This window comes from Chaetodon auriga, chromosome 5, assembly GCF_051107435.1.
Source record: "Chaetodon auriga isolate fChaAug3 chromosome 5, fChaAug3.hap1, whole genome shotgun sequence".
Lineage (NCBI taxonomy): Eukaryota > Metazoa > Chordata > Actinopteri > Chaetodontiformes > Chaetodontidae > Chaetodon > Chaetodon auriga.
The window spans coordinates 21,921,971-21,941,912 of record NC_135078.1 but is presented as its reverse complement, the minus strand read 5'-3'; the positions used below and the strand labels follow the sequence as shown (position 1 = coordinate 21,941,912).

Genomic DNA, 19,942 nt, shown 5'->3' with positions numbered 1-19,942 from the left:
AATGCCTGATTCAACCACATCAGAGCCCCACCCCCTTCTAGGCTCCTTTTTGTCTGGTTCCAGGGATGCTTGGGAGAGATACAGATTGGAGCTGAGCAGGAGCAGACAGTGAGACAGAAAAAAATAAACAGCTTGAAACAAAGAAACAGAATCATAGACACAGTAGATTCTTCAAGGATATCTCAGAAAATGTCTGAGGCATTACATCATTTTGTCATGGGGCTACGTGACTTTTTAAAGGAGTATTTTCTTGGTTTCTGGGACTATGAGACACCAAAAGTGATGGTGGTTAAGAACAGAACTCTTGGAGTCATATACAGAGTCGTTCAGTTTCTTGTGATCACCTATTTCATCTGGTAAGCTTCACATTTCTGTACTTGCATGTATGCGCAAAAAGGGACAATCTCTGATGTTGATTTTTCTACATATTTTGTCATGAGATGTATCATGTGCTAGTTTTAATGCTTCTTTTAGGAGTTACAGTAAAGTATTAACCTGTATTTTGTCAGCAACACGTTTTTGTGTGTGAAAGGAGATAAGGATAAAAAATGCACTGCATCTTTAAATTCTCCATCCCATAAATAGCCTTTTGTGGGGAGGAAATGCTTCTCATTTGCAATTAACTGGAAACAAGTAAACAGCATAATTGATGGGAACATAAATGATATAAAGAATTATGGTTGAGTCCATTATCAGACATGTTTTTGAACTGAGGAAAGCAGCTTTTATAGTCGTTGATTCTGCAAAGATCTTATTCTTCCATTATTCTTATTTCTTCAGATCTTTAACTATTTCTTAGAACAGATGACTTGAGTTTTCTGACTGAAGTGCGTCATTGTTTCTTCTTCTCTTGGCTTCAGCTAAGAGGGCTGAATAGATCCAAGGTAATCTGATGCCTCCTGTGTGAACTGACGTCATGACAGAAAATGTGATATTGGGTCTGTCTGTTTTATCATCCTGAAGGTATGTCTTCATAAGTCAGAAAGCCTACCAAGAGAGTGAAACTCGTCCGGAGAGCTCGGTTTACACGCTCATGAAAGGCTCAGCAGTTCATGGAGATGATATCTTGGACACTGTGGAGTACGCTCGACCATCAGAGGTGAGTCCAGAGCAAAAGCTATAATACAATCAAGAAGGTCTCACGTCTTTGTCAGCATCATTATGTCTCCAGAGGACTGAAACTCTGCTGACTAATGGCATTTTTGTGACTCTCATAGGGCGGTGATGTGATTAGTACAATACTGAGACGAGAAGTTACGTATGATCAGAGGCAAGGAACCTGCGCTGAGGTGAGAGGTCGCCTGAAGCTTTCTCAACAATAACAGAAACAGTATCCAGTTACACAGACACCTTTATCCTCTCATGACTGAGCACCTGTCTTATTTCACTTCAGCATTTCAATGTTGCCAAAGCCAACTGCACAAAAGACTCTGACTGTCTCCAGGGAGAGGTTGACTTCGATGGCCATGGTACTGTTTTTATCCCTCACAAAATCTTTTTTCAAGCTTGGTTGGTTTGTATTTGCCAGCTTTTTTATCTGTTTTAATCGCTTTCTTAAAGGCAGAAGGACCGGCAGATGTGTGCAGTACTACAACCACACCTTCAAAACCTGTGAGATACAAACCTGGTGTCCCATTGAGGAGCACGCTGTCGTACGGTAAGACAGGTGATGGATAATTTCCGCCATGTTGGTTTGTCAGGTTTATCTGAAATATGATGACTCTGATCACTGGGTGTCTTCAACAGAGAACCTGCGTTAGTGGAGGCCGTCAATTTCACAGTGTTCATCAGGAACTCGATCCACTTCCCAAAATTTAAAGTACTGAGGTAGAGTACACACACACACACACACACACACACACACACACACACACACACACACGCACTGTGCTGGGCATTCGAAGAGCTGCAGAGATTTCAGAGGTTGTCCTGTTCTGGTCTTCAGAGGAAACATCAAAGATGCTTCAAACAAGCGCGACATGCAGAAATACCTCAGCAAGTGTCATTATCACGAGGAGAACGAGCCCTACTGTCCAAACTTCCGCCTGGGCTACATCGCAGAAAAGGCGAGGGAGAATTTCAATGAGCTCTGCAGGACTGTGAGTATGAGTTCTGCACCGCAAAGTGTCCAAATGTTCTTTTCTGATTTGTCTTCTTATATATACATATATCTTATTTTGAACAATTCATGCTTTCTGTATGATATTAGAATTAACAAACTTTACTTAACCAGGTGAGTCCCAATGAGATTAATCTCTTTTTTGAGGGAGCCCTGGCAGAGATAGCAGCAATACAATGTTCCAAACATGCACAGATGGCGAATAGATGTGTTAAAAATGACCCACTTTGTGATAGCGTAGCATTGCCTCAGAGATGATTATTGCTGTTTTTGCTCAGGGAGGAGTGATCGGGGTTTTTATCAACTGGAAGTGTAACCTGGACATCGATCCCTTACACTGTAAACCCACATATTCCTTCCGTCGTCTTGACCTCCGAAAGGATCAGGCCAACTCTGGTTACTATTACAGGTGAGCTTTTTTTCTTGGTGTTTTAAACTGTGTTTGTCTCTTTGGCTTGTGGTCACTCTCCCTGCTTTTACCCGTGTGATTTCTGTGTAATTGTCCAGGTTTGCCAAATATTACAGAAAGGATGGGGTAGAGTCTCGGACACTTATCAAAGCCTATGGCATCCGTCTAGATGTCATAGTTCACGGACATGTAAGTGCACACTCCATCATCAGCACAGCTTACTTTCAGCTTACTGTGATAGCGGTCACGATATTATTTGCATTTCTTTTTCAGGCTGGTAAATTCAGTCCCATCCCAACCATCATCAGCACTGTCACGGCTATGACTTCAGTTGGGATTGTGAGTTCCTTTCTTGTCTTGAGATGCTGAAGTGGCAGCTATCGCTCTTCCACCACAAACTGTCTTTTTCTTTTCATTTCAACCCTCTAGTGCACCATTATTTGTGACTGGATCATGCTGACGTTTATCGACAAGAACGAAGTCTACAGTGAGAGGAAGTTTGATGAAGTGAGTAAAAGGCTTTTTTCATCTGTCTGGGTCTCAGGGGTCTGGGTATTCATGCATGCTGGCTCACTCACACTGTCCTGCCTGACCGGGACACTGGCTTTCAAGGCAAGTTTATTTGTATTGCACCTTTCCACAACCAGGCAATTCAAGAAGACATAAAAGACATTACAAAGCAAAACAAAAGATCATATTAAAAGACACATAAAATAGGGTCTGCCTGTCTTTGATTGTTTTTATATGCCATGCATAAAAATATTCAGGGCCTATGTTGTGAGGCTTTCTCTAAGGATATCGGTCCTCTGCAGGTTATCAAGGAGCCCACGGTGCCCATTCCCACAGAGCTCAGCTTCATCAACAGATACGGCTCAGACCATTCGGACCTGTCAGAAGGCGTGCCGCTGTAACGTCATCACCGGTGCCTCAGTCCTCGCTGGCCAAGAGTGTGGACTCTCCTCCGCCAGCAGCTCTGAGGGGTTTCCCAGCTGTCTGCAGCAGCTAAGTTATGGACTGTGGCTGCTGTGATGGTTTTATTGGGAACATAAACTGACAGAGAACCGCAGAGACAGTGAGCATCTTCTGAAAGACAGCCGGTCCTCTCAAAGTCTCTGCTTGTGCAGTGGATTCAGTTCATATATCATCTCAAACCTTGATGGACCTCAGCAATTAATTGTTTCTCTTCCACTTGACAATAAGACCTCTTAGAAAATTTGGTTTATTTTCTCAGTATGAACAGAAACTAAACCTTTTCACAGCAGAAACATGTTTGAGTACACAGGAAAAACTATGCCCATTTCTGTCACTGTTTCAGACATAAGCTTTACATGACAGGATATCACGAAACACTGACCTTTGCTCTTACAAATCTACATTATTACAAACATAAAACTGCAGACAATGCATTTAAACAACCGAAATGTTCTGTTTAATTTCATTTGTTTTTCAACCTGATGTGTTCAGCATAATTCGAGGGTACAGGAGGCAACAGTCAGGAGATGCACGAGGAGAACAATGAGCAGTAATCAAATAACACTGACATTTCCCATAAAATGGTTTCTCTAACAAGATTGTAGGGAAGTGTGAATCCATCTGGACGCCTAAGAGCAATGCAAATGTCAGTGGTGAAGAAAGCTGAAGACTCAAGTCTGACGGATCGATATCTGTCATGATGGATGGAGGAGCACAACAGCCACGTCACACGTCAGTGTGGAAAGGGTGTTTATGACATGTAAAGAGATGGAAATTTGTGTTGTCTTAAATGGTAGTGCTTATGTCAGAACATTTCACTGCCGAGCTTAAGAAGTGTTGCCTGATCTTTTCTTAAATTTTAAGAGTTTGGTCACAGGCCCTCCTAAGTGCTCCCACTCCCTCATTCGCACATGCACAAAATGTCTCAGTCAGAAGCTCTGAGGGGCCAATCTAATTGTGCCTCAGATCAGAGCCTGTAATGCGATTACTTGTCTGAGAGACACCCATCAGCAAGTAAAGTGAGGCATCTGCAGGGCAATGAGGTTAAAATGATGGAGGTGCACAGGTTAAGATCACTGTGCTCCAGAATTGCTCTAAGCACCAAATGATATTCACACATTCAGTAACAGTAAAAACAAGAAGTAACAACCAGCCTGATCTGTCCTTATTATCACTGTGGAAAATTCTCAGCTGCATTAAGACTGAGAAGATGAAGACTTGACTGTTTAGACTCCTCAAACAGAAAAATCATAACGTGTGTGACAGTTAGCGATTAATCAATTGAAATAAAGCAGCACCAGATGTGTCTAATGAGTTTCACTGCGAGATGACAGAATAAATGGAGTTCAGGTCACACAAGCCACAACAGACACATTAGCAGCCAAGTGAGGAAGAAGCTCAGACAAAGTGTGGCTGCTGATTAATGACAGTCAACAGAGTGCTTTTTCCTTCATGGCCGATCTTATTACAGCTCTGAGTAAAATAACTGAGCAGTGAAGACATTCAGGCTCACCGTTAAAAGGCTTGGAAAAATATTTATTAACAGTCAAAATCTGAAATTCACACATTCATAATTTTCTTATGACATAATCAAGACTTCAAACATATCTACAGTCCACACGTTCCTCTTCCAGCCTGCCATCAAACAGACATCGACGGGGAAAACTTCAGCATCGAGCGTTTCCCAGACTGGAAAGTAGCAGCCACAGACGCAGCCGAGGAAGTGCTGGATGTCACATTCAGTGAGCACCCTGGATGATGTTTGGGCTCATACCAAGCAACCAGTCGATGGTCTCCTCCAGGAAGCTCATGTTGTAGTGAGACGCTATGTTCCGAAACACCGTGATCTGCTCAGAGAGGCTCTTTAAATGGAGGGAGAGTAAAAAAAACAGCTGTGAGAACAATGTCGAACAGGAACCATCATGTGTTTCACCACTAAACTGGATGATGTATTCGAGAGTAGAAACCTTGGCTGGGAAAGTGAGGTCGAAGTCTCCTGCACATCTGCAGTACAGCGGCATGTTCGTTTCCTTCACTCCTTTACATTTTGTACACACCTAAAAAAAAAAATAAAATAAACCAAACAAACAGACAGTTTTTAGCTGTGAGGCGGCTTCAGGGGAACAAAACTGATGCTCAGACTGTTAATCAGCAGCATCCTCAAGTCCAAGTGAACCTGTAGAAACATAATGCCGGCACAGAGGCACACAATAAATAAAGCGACGTGTTTTCTACCCACCAGGTCCTGCAGTGTGTAGCTCATCACTTTCTTCTGCAGAGCTTCAACCAGAGCCATCTCAATGGACTCAGTCTCGTACTGTGCCTGGCAGTTGGAGCAGAACCACTGAGGCAAAACTGATCCGTCCTGAGGACATGAAAACACAATTTATGTGACTGGAGTTTGACAAGATTTAGTGACCGGGTTAAAAAAGGTATCATGATGATGCCCACTTGTGCCACAGACGGGTCCTTGCAGAGGTCGAGGTCACGGCAGAAATTGCAGTGGTGGCAGATGACCTCTGGCAGGATGTAGGAGTTGCAGGGGTCACAGAACTGGGCTTCCTCTGAAAACTCTCCCACGTCCACGAGGCGCAGGAGGTCTCTTTTCAGCTTGTTCACCTGGTTCACGATGTTGGCATCCAGTGAAAGGACCTGGCAGACATACTTGACAAACTCCAATGCTGGGTTGTTGAGTGGCAGGTGGGATCCAGGCAGGACGGGGAACATCTCTGACGGCTGGTTCACACTCCTGGTACCTGTCACCTTCTTCTGGATTTTCTGAGTGATGGTGAAAAAGTTCTGCGTCAGCTCGCTGGACACGTACTCCTGGGAGAAGGAGATCATTCCTGTGGGCGAGAGTTTTAAAAGAAAACATCACATTTGAGAGGAAATCAATCTGAATACAGTTAAAGGCTCCCGCTCATAGGTTTAAATGTAACAGACACGAGCTTGTGGCGACTGTAATGACTGTAATGTGAAGTTCCTAACATGCACGAGGGAAGTCTTTAGTAACTCAAGCAGCTTTCCAAACAGCATCTTACCAGGAAGAGCACTCAAGTCCCCCAAAGCCTGCTGGGAAGCCTGGCTGCCTCCGCGTCTCTTGACCGGCGTTGCCCCAGGAGCGTTACGTCTCAGCTCCTCTTTCATGCTGTGGTAGACCGCTGCAATGTAGGCTGGTGTAGAAAGTGTGTGTGAGAGTTGGTCAAAAGAAAAAAGCAAGATAAAAAAAAAAGGATTGTGCATTGACTATTATTTTTACCGGAGACAATCATGAGGAAGTATTTCTGACAGGAGGCAGTTTGGGGCAGATACTGCATGATGTTCCAGTTGCTTTCAATCAGCTCCTCCACCTCATCATCACCATCATCTTCCTCGACTTTGTCCTCATCTTCATCCTCGCTGCCGTCCTCATCTCCCTCCTCTCGGCTGTTTTTCTGTTTGGCTGCCTCCTAAAAAAAGGACCACAGAGGAGGCGTGTGTTCTGTGTCCTGTGACTTTAACAAATGAAAACACACCGTGAGGCAGAAGCTGCACTTTGAGGTACCTCTCCGTACAAGACGCTGGAGGGCAGCTTGCCCTTCACGCCGCCGCAGTTGGCCGGATCCATCCACAGCAGGAACTCCCAGCAGCGGGAGAAGGAGATGGACAAAGAGTGGAAGATTTCTCTGGAGTGGATGCTGGAGGAGAAACAGTTAGGAAACGTCATGTTTCAGGTTTGGGGTCCACAAAACCCCTACGGTGCTTTCAAAAGATACGTAAACAGAGGAAGATGCTCAGAGATCATCGTTAGTAATACTGACAGCTGTTTGAAGTGCTGCTGTAATCCTGCCTTGCGGGCCCGGAAAACTTGTGGTCTCAGCTGTAACAATATTACAATGACCAAAATCCCATAAGAAACTTCATTTCACGTTATAATATTGATAAATTGGTCTAACTTCACTATTTAATATTTCCTTCCATTAGTCTAATGGGCAGTTCTCCTCATTTAAGTTTGCTTCATAGAATTAATTTCCCATGATGGAGACCACAACACCATCTCTGGAAAACATCGAACTGCTCTAATGGGTGACTGCGCAGATTTTTTTCTTCAGATTTTCGTGTTCTGGCTCTTTCATCAAACCACTGAAGACAACTCGGACACACATACGGCTTTAGTGGCTCAGCAGTCAGTTCAGATACAGTTGTCTTTTCTTCCTCTTTTTTAAATACAGCTCCATTAATTTAACTGATATTTTTCTATGTAAATACATAAATATGAATTCATGTTTGTGCACAATTATGTGTTTATTATCATTTCCTATTATCATCAACAACCCCAATTCCTAAAAAGTTGGGATGCTGGTTAAAACATGAATAAAACAGAATGTGATAATTTGCTCATCCTTTTTGCCAAATAACTCAGCAACAAAAGACTGGTAAAGATGTGGACATTCCACAGGTAAACAGGTTGATTTGTAACAGGTGATAGTGTCATGATTGGGTTTGAATGGGGCATCCTGGAAAGGCTCAGTGAGGATGGAGCGAGGTTCACCACTTTGTGAACACATGACTGTATGGAGGAGATTACTACATGAGCTCAGGAAGCAAAAATGTCCATACACTCTCTCTAGTTGTGACTTGCAGAGGGTTAACGTCTGACCTGTTGGTGATGTATTCCACGTAGCCGATGGCGTCATCTATCCTCCGTTTTTTAGTGCACAAGATGATCCTGTTGAAGTTTGCGTACACTACAGTGGAGCCGAGACGTTTGAACTCTGAAACCAGCCTGACAGCAGAACGAGATAAACAAAAGAAGATGACGCCGTCACTGTTGTGCATGTTCAGGTTATTTCAAAACAAAACTTTTAAGACTAAAAATGTGGCTAAATCAATTGCTGTGCAGAGGATGACGTGGCACTCACTGTAGAAAGACCTTCTTCATCATGTTGTGCAGGGTGCGGTGCAGCGCAGGGTCATACAGCAGAGAGCTGGGGGAGCGCAGCCAGCGGTAGAAGTGCATCACCTGGTTGTCCGCATACACATTGTGGTACTGTGTGATCTCTCGGACCCATCCAACCACCATGCTCTTCAAGATCCTGCTCATACGACGCAGAACAAACAGTGAGGTGAGGCAAGCACAAAAAAAATAAAGCACGGCATGCTTCCTTAAACAAGTAAATAGCTGTGCGCTTCAGGTCTTTACACACCTGAAGGTGTTGGAGCAGAGAGCGGTCTCATCATAGCTAGCGACCGTGCTGGCTCCCTGGTTTCCTGACATCATGTCCTCCAGCGAGGCCTGTTGGATCACATCAAAACTGACGCCCAGACTAGCTCCGCCCTCCATGTCATTGACATGCTGTGATTGGAGGATGGTGTTCACCGCCAGGCTCTGCAGGTCCAACTCCACACACACTGAAAGGAAAAGAAACAGGATCGTCCATAAATACAGAGGAAGACACTTAAAAATGAACAGCAGCTTCATGATGGACGCAGATCAAATGTGTGTTTGGGCACCTGTGGAGTAGCATCCTTGAGCGTTGATCTCCACAGAGCCCCTTTCATCACTTTCCATGACCAGACGACTGTCATCAGCCTCTTTTCCCCCGAGGTCGGGCCTGGCTGTGGGCGAAAGCCACAGCAGGTGGTTGTGTTTCCGTAGATGTCTTGCCAGGAACAGGTCTGAGCCAAAGATGGACACATCCTGAGGCAAGTTCCCCACAGGTAAATGGTAATACCTGAAAGCAAGAGGCATGATATGAGCTCCAAAAGTTCAAATGCTTCTTGACAGATATAAACTACAGCAACACAGCGAGCCTGTTGGGGTTATGGCAGCCATTTTTATCTCATGCAGACAGACTGAAAGTGCCCTTCCTCCCTTAGAATGGAGCTCTAGATTTAGGCAGTCTCCTGTCGGACTGTACAAGCTCCTTCCTCCCTGGACTTATCATTTGAATGGGCATTTTATTATTATGTTTCATTAATTTTAACTTTATGTTTTTCTGCAGTTTGTACCTGGCCATGTCAAAAGCCTGTGACAGGCAGCTGTCCAGGTTGAGGTAGTGGCGGATCATGCGCCGCGCACCGTGGCGTTGCCAGTCCAGCACGTTGTAGCTGATCTCATCAACCACATGTACTGGAACGACTGGAAACTCCTCAAGCACCGGCATTCCTGCTGCCAACCGTCGCAACTCCCAGTTTGACTGCATCGCGATGAGGGTGGGCCCGCGGCGCTCCTCCTGTAAACAGCAGCAGACACGTAATTAGCAAAGTCTGTGCATGTAATCATAAAATAATTAGGTATTTTACCTTTGTGGTACTTTACCTTGTAGTTTAGCAGTATGCGCTGCAGTGCGCGGTAAATAGCCTTCACGTCGTTCTCAGCTCGGACCTCGAAGTTGTGTTTCTCTGGAGGCAGAAGCTCCTCGGTCGTCTTCTCCAGGAGAGCAGTGCGCTCAGCGGTGTAGAGGTTACTCAGGTTGGGCATCTGGTTGCTCCTGACCTTTGGAGAGCAAATACAGAGGAGCTTAAGGGTTGTTCTCTGCCAGCTGGGAGGGGGTGCATTAGGCTTTCAATAGAGCTGCCATGCACTGAGTCGACACAGAAACACGACGGCAGTGGAAGACAAAAAAAAACCCATCTGTATTGTTCTTACTGTGTCCAGGACAAAGATGCTGGCTTTGCGCTGAGAGGGGATGAAGAGGCCAAACAGAGCCTTGTGACCCTGGCTGTGATGATACAGGTACATGTGGCGAACACTCCCTGAGAAGAGGGAAACACAGCAAAGTGATGTAAAGCTTAAGTCAATTATTAAGTTAGATAGTAAATAAAATGAAACAAACAAAACAACAACCCCTATCAATTCAACATGACCAGTGTGTGAGCCGGGTCTTACCAGGTTCCAGGTAGCTGAACTGGGCCAGAGATCTCATCTCCAGATGCTCCAGGTCAAAGGTGTCAGCCTCCCTGCCGGCCAGATCCCTCACCACATGTTTATTGACCATACACACACAGCCGAGCTGCACCAGAGCACGAAACAGCAACGGGACCTGAAAGAGTTCACATTAATGCTGCATTCTGTTCACAATGAGTCAGACACACGAAGAGCATCAGGGGAGAGGCTGTGAAAACACCAGAGGTGTGTGTGTGTGTGTGTGTTTATATTACCTGTGTCTCATAGACCCCTTCAATGTCTGGGGCAGAGAGGTCTGCATTGATCTCGTTGATGTGCTCCTGGTACATGTCCTCTGGTACACTGTACTCATACAGGTAGTACACCATGTTGGAGCGAGGCAGCATGCGGTTCACCTGAGGCCAAACAACTTGTTAAAATTTTTATAACTTTTTATAACAACCCACGCCTTCAGACCATTTACAGTAACTGCAAAGCATCTTCTTCTCACATGCCTTTTTGTACGTGGCTCCCTCCTCCTGCTTTGGGACTTTCTGATTGACGTAGAAGACACGTGGGATGTTGAGCTTCATGCAGTGGAGGTCATTTCCAATCACAGCCCACAACTTGTACAGACCAGGGTGAGTAGTCTCTGCAATCTGAGAGGAGCAGGAAACAGGAAGTAACATCAGCTTGGATTTTGTTTGTTAATTGACTTGAGGATGATGATGATGAAGGCGACTTTGCCCCACCTGCACAATCTGCCACGGCATGTCCAGGATGCTGCGAGCCGTTCTGCGGAGGAAGCTTCCCAGGCCGGTGATGGGGCCGTCTCTGATCACTCCACCCCCGACAGGCTGAGCTTCGCCATCCAGCAGCCTCCTCCTCTTCTTTCTCTCCTTCCTCTGCCTCAGCTGCAGCTCCCACTTCTTCTTATGGTAACGCAGCCACACTAGACGCTCCTCCTGTTTACAGACAGCCAATAGGGATGTTTTTGAAATTGTCTCAACATGTCTGTGGCTTGAAAAGATGTGGAATCGGTAGGTAACCCTTTGTGTGTGTTGTTGTTAGCTTACCTGCGTCTTTCCCATGGGTGGGGGTGGCCCCAGGATCTCTCTCCAGGACTGAGTGAGCTCCATATCCTGAGACTCCACCTGGCTGTCCTCTCCCTGAGAAGCCCGCTTGCGCTTGGTGCTGATGAGGATGGCTGGCTGCAGAGGTCTGGCTGGCAGTCCAAAGTCCTCTATGTCTGCAGCTTGACCCGCTTCAAGAGGCTGATGGGCCACCTGAGAGAGAGGAGACCATTCAGAAAAGAGTGGTCATCCACTGATGAGGGCAGAGCGAACTTTCTGAGTAGACGGGACATTTTACTGCGAGGTGACAAACCTGTCTCTTGCCCTCACTGGTGAACAGCTCACTGATTTTCTTTTGCTTGTAGATATCGTTTTTCTCCAGGAGTTTCTTGTGAAGCCAGTCCGGATGCCTCACTCTGGGTACTGGATTCTTCACCTGATGTTGAACAGAAACAATTATTATTAAATATTTTAGCTGCATGTCAACCCAGAACAGACTGAGAGAGCGATGGACGGCGCTTCATTTTCACCTGCTGAAGAGCTGCAGGGATGGTGATGATTTTCTGGATGGCGCTACCCAACCTCTCGATGTAATAGCTCCAATCGAGGATCTGGAAATGCAACAGAGTGGTTAATCTCAGAGAGTGCACAGACAATCAAAGGCTCCCGTCCAAGCGCATAACGTTTGTCTAAAAAACTCACAGTGCGGATGTCCAGGTCATGCAGGCTGGGCATCTTCAACCACTTACGAAGGAAATGTTTCTTCACGCTGGACTCTGCCTGGAAGATGGCCAGAGGAATGGCTCTGAGGGAGAGAACCACAAACCCGTCAGTGTCAAACTCAAAGCTTTTACTTCTGGTAATAGTGCAAAGTACTTGCTCTCTGAAAACACTGAACAATGGGAGAAGCCACTCCAACATCATTTTATTTGATCCAGATAATCTGTCACATCCATCATCAAGGCACTGTGGTTTTCAATCAAGCGTTTTTTTTTTTTTTGTGGCTTTATTGAACAACTTAGAGGGTAGCTGTACATGGAAAAACCCCCACCGTGTTGGGGAAGGGGCTCTCAGGCGCTGTGTGACCATCAAACGAACACCTTTAGGTGTATACTGACACCTTTATGGGAAAAACTCCTCCTTGATCTGGCCCCTCCATTGTCCCAGAAGTACAAAGGTATATTTTCAGAGCTGTTTTCTCACCTCTCTGTGACGGGTGAACCCTCTGGTTTTCGGGAGATGACGTAACGACAGCTCAGACCAGCATCTTTCACCATCTGGTCTCCCAGGAACTCAGCCAGTCTCTTAGCTGTGCTGATGGAAGTGGACTTCTGCTCTCCGTAGTCCTCCAGCTTTCTGGACATGGAACGATTCTCTGAAATCAGCTCAAACAGCTCTGCATCTGGCATGTTGGCAGCCTGGAACACCAGTGAAATAACTGGAATTAATGTTTCAGCTTAGCTTTCTCTCACATGATATTTTAAAATACGAGATAGACAGGCCGGTTAATCCAAGTTACTCAAAACACGTGTGAAAGCTCAATGTAAATATCCGGTAATACTAGAATGCCTTTTGACCTTTACCTTGCTGTACAGAACGTCCAGCCAGTAGTCAGCCACTTTGGCCACAGAGGCGTACACCTCCTCCAGAGTGGTGCCTTTGAGGAAAGCCTCAAACACTGACGACTGAAAAATCTTAATGAGCTGGAGCTCTCCTCTCCTCTTCACTTCAAAACCCTTCAGCTCAGCCAGAGAGCCATCCTCGTTAAACACAGCGTACCTAACGTGAACGGAGAAACTTAAATCATCATCACAGCAGGCACACCACAGTAGGTTTGAATATGAACCTTGTTGGACATCCCATTCATGGATGTTGGGAACAAATCCACCCAATCTGACCAGGATCAGAAGTCTGAAGTCCACTGTTGCTTTACCTTTTCTTCAGCTTCTTTCCTTCCTCTTTAGATGCAGGAAGGATCATGGCCAGGTACGGTCCGTCCACCTCAAAGAAGATGCTGTTCTCAGACCTGATGTTGTACGTGAGGGACGCGGGGTCGACCAGCTCGTGGTACTGATCGTTTGTGAATCCCTCCTTCACCAGGATGTTAAGCATGGCTCCTGGGTAAGAGATGGTCACCTTGGGCTTCTTCTCATTACTGGTTTTCACCACAAAGTTCTCAGGGAAAGTGTTGGGGAGGACACACCAGATACCGTCAGTGTCCAACTCAAGGGGCCTCCTGAGGTGCAGAGAAGCCGGAGTGAATGCCAGTGTTTTTCATTTCACATCACATGTTAGGAATCTGCTTGATGCCTTTCATCTCCAGGACAACTGGAACTGAGTGAATAAGTAAAGGGTTGAGGATTTCAGGGTTCAGCTATGTAATTACTATTATTACTACTTATTATTACTCTGACTTGAAGCAATATCTGCTATAAAATAGATGGTGTAGAGGCAAAACTAAGTGAAATAAGATCAGTGCTGCAGAGCTGGATTCAAGCCCAAATGTTGGCAACAATCTGCTGATGAAATGTTGTTAAATGAGGCAGTGGATCCCTTCCAGCTGATCATTTCTGTAATTAGGTATAACATTATCAATATGACGCTTACCCTATTTGTTCAATGAGCTCTCTGGCCTGAGTGATGATGTTGGCTCCAGTGTAGCACACGATGCCAGCCATCTCCATGGAGTACCAGCGCGCCCTGATGGAGACACAAAGGCAGAGCAGACGACATCAGGTTGGCAGCAGAGTGCTGTTTATCACTAATTTCATGAGCTCGTGTAGCAATGCAAATAAGAGGATATTTGACAATCTGCATGATGAAAACGGTAGCTGACTCCTACCCTTTCCTCATGACGTATCCGTAGAAAGAGTTGAGAATACACTTGTGAGCCAGCTGAAGAGACTCGTACAGGATCTCCATGTTTTTGCAGCGCTTCACTTCAGCAGCGTCTCCGCTGTCCTGAGCTGCGGACAGTTTCTTCTTCCACACCTTAAGGAAAGGTTGCACGAGAAGCAAGTACTTTACAGCAAGTAACACAGCAGACAGAAAATATATAGAAATATGTTTTTAAAAATAGTGTAAAACATAAGGATTATTGTTTCTTATTCAGTACCAATACGTACCTTGTGGAGTCCTTTGAACTCATAACGCCGATCTCTGAAAGCTCTCACAGTATCGACGTAGAAGGAGTTTTCTCTCTGACAGATGGTGGTGACTCTCTCCTCCAGCCTGGTGACGTGTACCTTCTTATAGGCCTTCTTACAGTAGTCTGACACAGAGAAAAAATGGTCAAACTACGGTAACTCAGAATGCATCTAAATAAAATCCAAGCAGCCACAAAGAGAGAGTACCTGCCAGACGTTTCTTCTCATGCTTGGCCTGCTCCTCTCGGTTGAGTGTGTGGAAGGCTCGAGGTGGACCGTTGGGGAAAAACGGAGGGAACTTCTCGGACTCAAGCTGCTGCTGGATGCGGTGGAACTCGCTGCGGCTGGCGGGCACTGCAGACGGAGGGAAAAGTGGGAAAAAATTAAAATAGTAAAGAAGTAAAAGTTGGGGAGAACACACTTATACAACATTAAACTTACTGATTTCCCCTCTCCATTGCCACGCCATCCTCCTCTGACAGGTGGCACCAGGCTTGTTAAAGTCACAGGCCGCACAAGTGGCCTCATCAACCATAGCGGATGGCTGTGGATGTAGAAAATAAAGGACTGAATTCCAAGCTTTTTTATGTTTTGTCTCATGTTTTTCTTATGATTTCTCTGTCACCTGCAGGCGGTTGGTGAGGATGATATTGGGGTACATCGCCCCAACGTCCAGATGGTAGATGAGGGGGCATTCGATCCGGTTTGGAACCTCCTTCAGTGAGGTCAGCTTTGTTTTGATCTCATCGCAAACCTGAGAAAATACCACAGATAGTATCTGACTTTCAAAACAGTAACAAAAACTGGAAAGACAACAAAAAAGAAACACACCAAAGGAAAAACTGAAACGCCAACAGACCTCATTAAAGTTGGTGACTTGCTCTAAAGGGATTTTCTCCTCTTCTTCGATGGCGTGACGCATTGTTCTCTCGACTCTTTGCATCAGGAAGTCAAACGCAGCTGGATTCTGTCAACGCATCACAACGAACCTTCATGCTAAAAACATACAAAACATAACGAAGCAAAGCACCAGCGGCAGGCCGGACTGAGACGTACCATTTTGAAACGGCAGGGGATGTCACTGCGGAACACTCCCGACTCCAGTGCCTCCACGTGGCCGCCCACGTAGGTCTCAGAGTCCATGACGTGGCCGTCGTCTGTCAGCTTGTTGAAGACCTGCTCCTGCTTGTTGGGGAAGATGATGTTTGCATGGAAGGCCTGCACCATGAGCAAAGCTTCACACAGAGTCCCAGAACCTTTACGCAGCACCTGGTAACAGACGCATGACACAAGAAAAGAAATGAATAATTAGCAAAATGCATGTTATTTTATGGATTTCACTCTTGTTTCACACACGCACACGATAGACAGACCTCATCAGGCTCCATGGGGATGATGGTGCACAGGGCGAAGATGAAGGGGTGAACATACTTCATGTACAGGTAATATGTGGCCACAGCGTCTGACACAGAATAGGTGGCTAAAGTCTAAAAGCAGAGGAGAGAAAAACAAATGAAACTGCAAAAGCCCAGTCAAAACAAGTCTTTATTTTCTGAGCTGTGAAACCTGAAGTTCATTTCTGTACCTGTGGCTCCTCAGTGGCCATGCGGCACATCTCCTCCGGGTCCAGCTCCACTGGGTCGTAGCCCAGTTTAGCCTTCGCTGCCGCCTTCAGATTATGACTTCCCACCGGCAGGTAGCTGTCTCTCTTTACCCACCTGACGCAGAGGAGAAACAGGTTGGAGGGATGACTAATTAATCTTAAAATCAACTCTTACCTCAAAGCTTATGCTTATATAAACCACATTGGAATCATTTCAACAGTGTCAGAGGTGTGCAGACCTTAAGCAGTCCATGTGGATGGCTTGACTGGACTTGTACTCTCCCTGGTTATCCTTCTGGAAACCAATCTCCCTGTGCATGCTCAGCCCATGGAGGGCAGCCCGAGTCTCAACAAAAGGCCTCGAGAGAGACAGATGAAGGGTAAATAATATAGCAGGAGTTATTAATGTAATCATCCGATAGAACCAGCAGCAGCTCACCAGTCAAAGAAGTCTCCGTTGTAGGTAACAAAGATGTTTGGTTTGGTTTCCTGAACGTGATCGAACCACCTCTGAATGAGGGCCGCCTGCAGCCAAAATCAAGGTACCACAAGTTATTCCACTGATGCAACCACAGAGTACTACATTACTTTAAATACTTTTATCTGCTGATTAATCTGATTATTGTCATTAATTAACCGATTAACTATTTAATCTATAAAATGCCAAAAAATGGTGAAAACTGCTCATCAAAATTCCCCAGAGTCCAAAGCAACATCTTCAAATTGCTTCTTTTGGCCAAGCAACAGTCCAAAACCCAAAGACTCTTCATTTACCATCAGATATGACAAAGAAAAGCAGCAAATCCACACAATTAAGAAACTGGAAGCAGCTTTTTTTCTTGAAAAATGACTAAAATGGTTAATAGATTATCAAAATAGTTGGTGATTTGATTTTCTTTTGATCGACTAATCAGCTCTGCATTTATATACTCAGCAAGTTTCAAGCGCTTCAGTTTTTACTCACACTGTAGAGTAACCACTGCTGTGCAGCCACGTACCTCATCATCCTCATTGAAAACAGTGAAAGGCCCTTCATATTCAGGTTTGGGAGTGAACTCAAAATCTTCAATGTTCTCAGAGACAATCTCTCTGTTTGTGATGAGGAACCCCTTTAAAGGAAACAAACAAACAAGGGTGAGTGACGCTGACACATACCTTAGTAATAAAATACATATTACAAAAGTGTGAATACAACTCACCTGTCCATCGATCATGTAGGAGATCATCATAATCTGGTCGGTCTCTGCGTCTGGGAATTTCAGTGGCAGTTTGGTGGTCTCTATGTCGAAAGCCAAAACAACAGGGTCCTAAAAAGAACAAGAAATGACTCTTTACTAGAGCCACAAAGCAAACATGAGCCTGAATAAATGGCCGATACCATGGTGCTACATAATCAATAAAATCCTCATACTGGTCGCTCCACGAGGTCATCCCTCCGTACAATCTCTGGTGGATAAGCGCTGCCTCGGTATCGAACATTATACCAGTGAGCCTGAGGAGCAGAGACAGTCAAGATTAGAAGAGCGAGCGTTTGTTTCTTTGAGGACTTTCTAAAACATCGGGAGGACAGACATCCATCTTTACCACGTGGATCTTGAGGTCGATGGACAATCGCACATGATAGGGCACGTCATACTCCCTCATGTCCACGATGTTGTCCAACTGGTCTGAAATACTCTTTAACATCCCGTCTTCATCTGCTGCGGTCACGTTGCCACCTGACAGGGCGCTTTAAAAACCAACAAAGCGGTCATCAGATCAGTATAAAGCTAGAAATAAGCAGGTAAACCTTATCAGAAACGAATGGGATCGGTGGTACCTTGATAACATGGAGGTGTAGACGTCATTGGACTGCTCCCTCTCTCTGTTCTTGCGTACCGCCGGGGAGATCTCACGCTTGACCTTGACGAGGTCGTCCACGGTGTTGAACAACAGCTTGATGTAGCTCCTCTTCAGTCCAACCAGATGGTTCGGCTGTGGAGAGCGAGCCAGCAAAGATCAACAGGTTTAGTGTCGCTGTAGAATAAATAGCACCAGTGTGTTTTTTCTTCATCTGGTTATTGCATTAAAATCTCCAGCTTCCCTTTGGTAGCTTTTATTTTTGTTCATGCCATTAAAGATTTTAATGTGGTCAAAGGAGCTGAAAACAGAGCTCTCACCAGGTCTAAGTCCTCTTTGGGCATTATCTCCAGCTTTGCCACCTTTCCTTGGAATTTCTTCGACAAGTACGAGATAACTTCTCTCTCACAGTTCTGGAAATAAAGTTGCCTTTAAGGAACGAGTTTTTGATCATGTTTACATGACATATGAACCAAATGACAGACTTACCTTTTTAGTGGCAACATAAAAATATGGCTTAAAGGGGAGGGCCACCTACAGACAGGAGGGATGTGTTAGAGCAATGGAAACAGCTGCTTCAAATGTGTTATATATGTGCCCAGTACTGTCACACTTTTTCATCCAAAACACACCTTAAACCTGCTTCCATCCTCCTGTATGAAATAATAATCCACAGCACTGATCATCCTCTTGTCTTCATCCAGGATTTCTGTCTACAGATTGAAAAGGAGCATAGAGTGTCACATTTGTTATGACCTTTTGTCTTCAACGCATTCAGCACTGCAGCTCAAGCATGACTCACAGGATGCATGTTGATCAGCCAGCCCGTTTTCTCCCCGGGCTCCTTCATCCTGTCGAAGCCGAACCGGGCGTCCATCTCGTCGGTGAACTGGCTGCGCTCCAGCCGCTTGAGGGCGGACATAGAGGAGCCATCGTCCCTGGTTCAAACACAAGTAACAGCCACATTAAGTTCACGGCTTCCTTCTGGTTATCTACTACGCTACTTTACGGGTGTCATTTAAAGTCTATGCAGCTGACAGGAGATAATGAAAAGCCGTCAACTCACTGGTTTTCCTGATCTCCTCCAGTTTGTCCTCGTTCCGCTTTGTACCGTCCACTGTTCTGCAGAACCATCTTTTACCGTGGTCCGCCGGCTACAACACGGAGAATTAAATTGAATGTCCACTCACTTTTTACAAGCCTGTCGGTGAAGCTGCATTTGAAACGGACTTTGACGTTTTTTCTGATGTTTCTTCTCTAGTTTTCTCTGTCACCGTCAGTGATGTTTTCTTATTTTGGCGCGTTCCTGCAGTTCCCGCGAGAGCGGCGCTGACAAGAGGAAGAACAAAGATCGTTTATTAAACAAGCTGATTCCCTCAAAAACGAAGACTCTGCACAGCTTCACGGTCTGCGAGGATGGCAACAACCGCAGCACCGTCAGTCATGAAAGTGCTTTGGTCATGCGCTATAAGCACTAATAATGTGGAGTGGAGCAGAAAGTACAGATTTTAAGTTCAAGTAACTCAAATGTGTGCACAACATGATACTTGAGTAAATGTACACCTGAAAACTATGCATGATTTTATTAATTTGAATTTCTTAATATACTTTTAACTTGTAAGTGATAGAAATATTCACCCCTGTGCAGTTGTCATGAAAGGGGAAATCAACTATAGAGACTAAAAGTGTTTTTTGTACCGGCATGTAAACATGTTTATTTCTGATGTGAAGTCAGCCTTTTATCATGGGGTTACTTTGGGCACTTCCGCGCTGCCTTCATTGTTCAGCCTTGGAAGATGCCGAGTGGTTTAAGCACACACTGAAACATCTTCTTCATACACGATCTTCGGATGCGTTCCTCCTTCCTGGGAGGAGCTGGAAATCCCCCCACCCCCGTTACAAATGTTTACTAT

The 19,942-nt window shown here is 45.2% G+C and overlaps 2 protein-coding genes across 2 annotated transcripts; one reads left to right on the top strand and one right to left on the bottom strand.

The window, feature by feature from the left end:
* Positions 1-90: 90 nt before the first annotated feature.
* p2rx2 (purinergic receptor P2X, ligand-gated ion channel, 2) lies at positions 91-4,685 on the top strand. Its single transcript, XM_076731266.1, has 12 exons — positions 91-356; positions 964-1,099; positions 1,218-1,289; positions 1,394-1,469; positions 1,561-1,657; positions 1,747-1,827; positions 1,946-2,099; positions 2,398-2,528; positions 2,627-2,717; positions 2,802-2,867; positions 2,958-3,035; positions 3,341-4,685. Exons 1-12 carry the CDS (start codon positions 190-192, stop codon positions 3,437-3,439), a joined length of 1,248 nt encoding a protein of 415 aa, XP_076587381.1. The 5' UTR covers positions 91-189; the 3' UTR covers positions 3,440-4,685.
* A 411-nt stretch (positions 4,686-5,096) lies between these two features.
* On the bottom strand, positions 5,097-19,163 carry pole (polymerase (DNA directed), epsilon). The gene is made up of 47 exons (XM_076731123.1): positions 19,096-19,163; positions 18,832-18,967; positions 18,662-18,742; positions 18,519-18,563; positions 18,350-18,442; positions 18,010-18,164; positions 17,775-17,919; positions 17,602-17,682; positions 17,390-17,497; positions 17,189-17,299; positions 16,630-16,715; positions 16,430-16,549; positions 16,173-16,305; positions 15,961-16,074; positions 15,644-15,856; positions 15,447-15,554; positions 15,213-15,341; positions 15,029-15,131; positions 14,795-14,941; positions 14,567-14,712; positions 14,284-14,432; positions 14,049-14,141; positions 13,375-13,677; positions 13,025-13,220; positions 12,645-12,859; positions 12,144-12,246; positions 11,972-12,052; positions 11,740-11,877; positions 11,445-11,654; positions 11,121-11,333; positions 10,884-11,027; positions 10,644-10,784; positions 10,372-10,525; positions 10,132-10,238; positions 9,802-9,978; positions 9,492-9,715; positions 8,994-9,214; positions 8,687-8,891; positions 8,402-8,575; positions 8,140-8,265; positions 7,045-7,177; positions 6,760-6,934; positions 6,542-6,673; positions 5,952-6,346; positions 5,740-5,865; positions 5,468-5,557; positions 5,097-5,362 (listed from the first exon to the last, which is right to left on the bottom strand). Exons 1-47 carry the CDS (start codon positions 19,161-19,163, stop codon positions 5,240-5,242), a joined length of 6,870 nt encoding a protein of 2,289 aa, XP_076587238.1. The 3' UTR covers positions 5,097-5,239.
* Between the last annotated feature and the right edge of the window lie 779 nt (positions 19,164-19,942).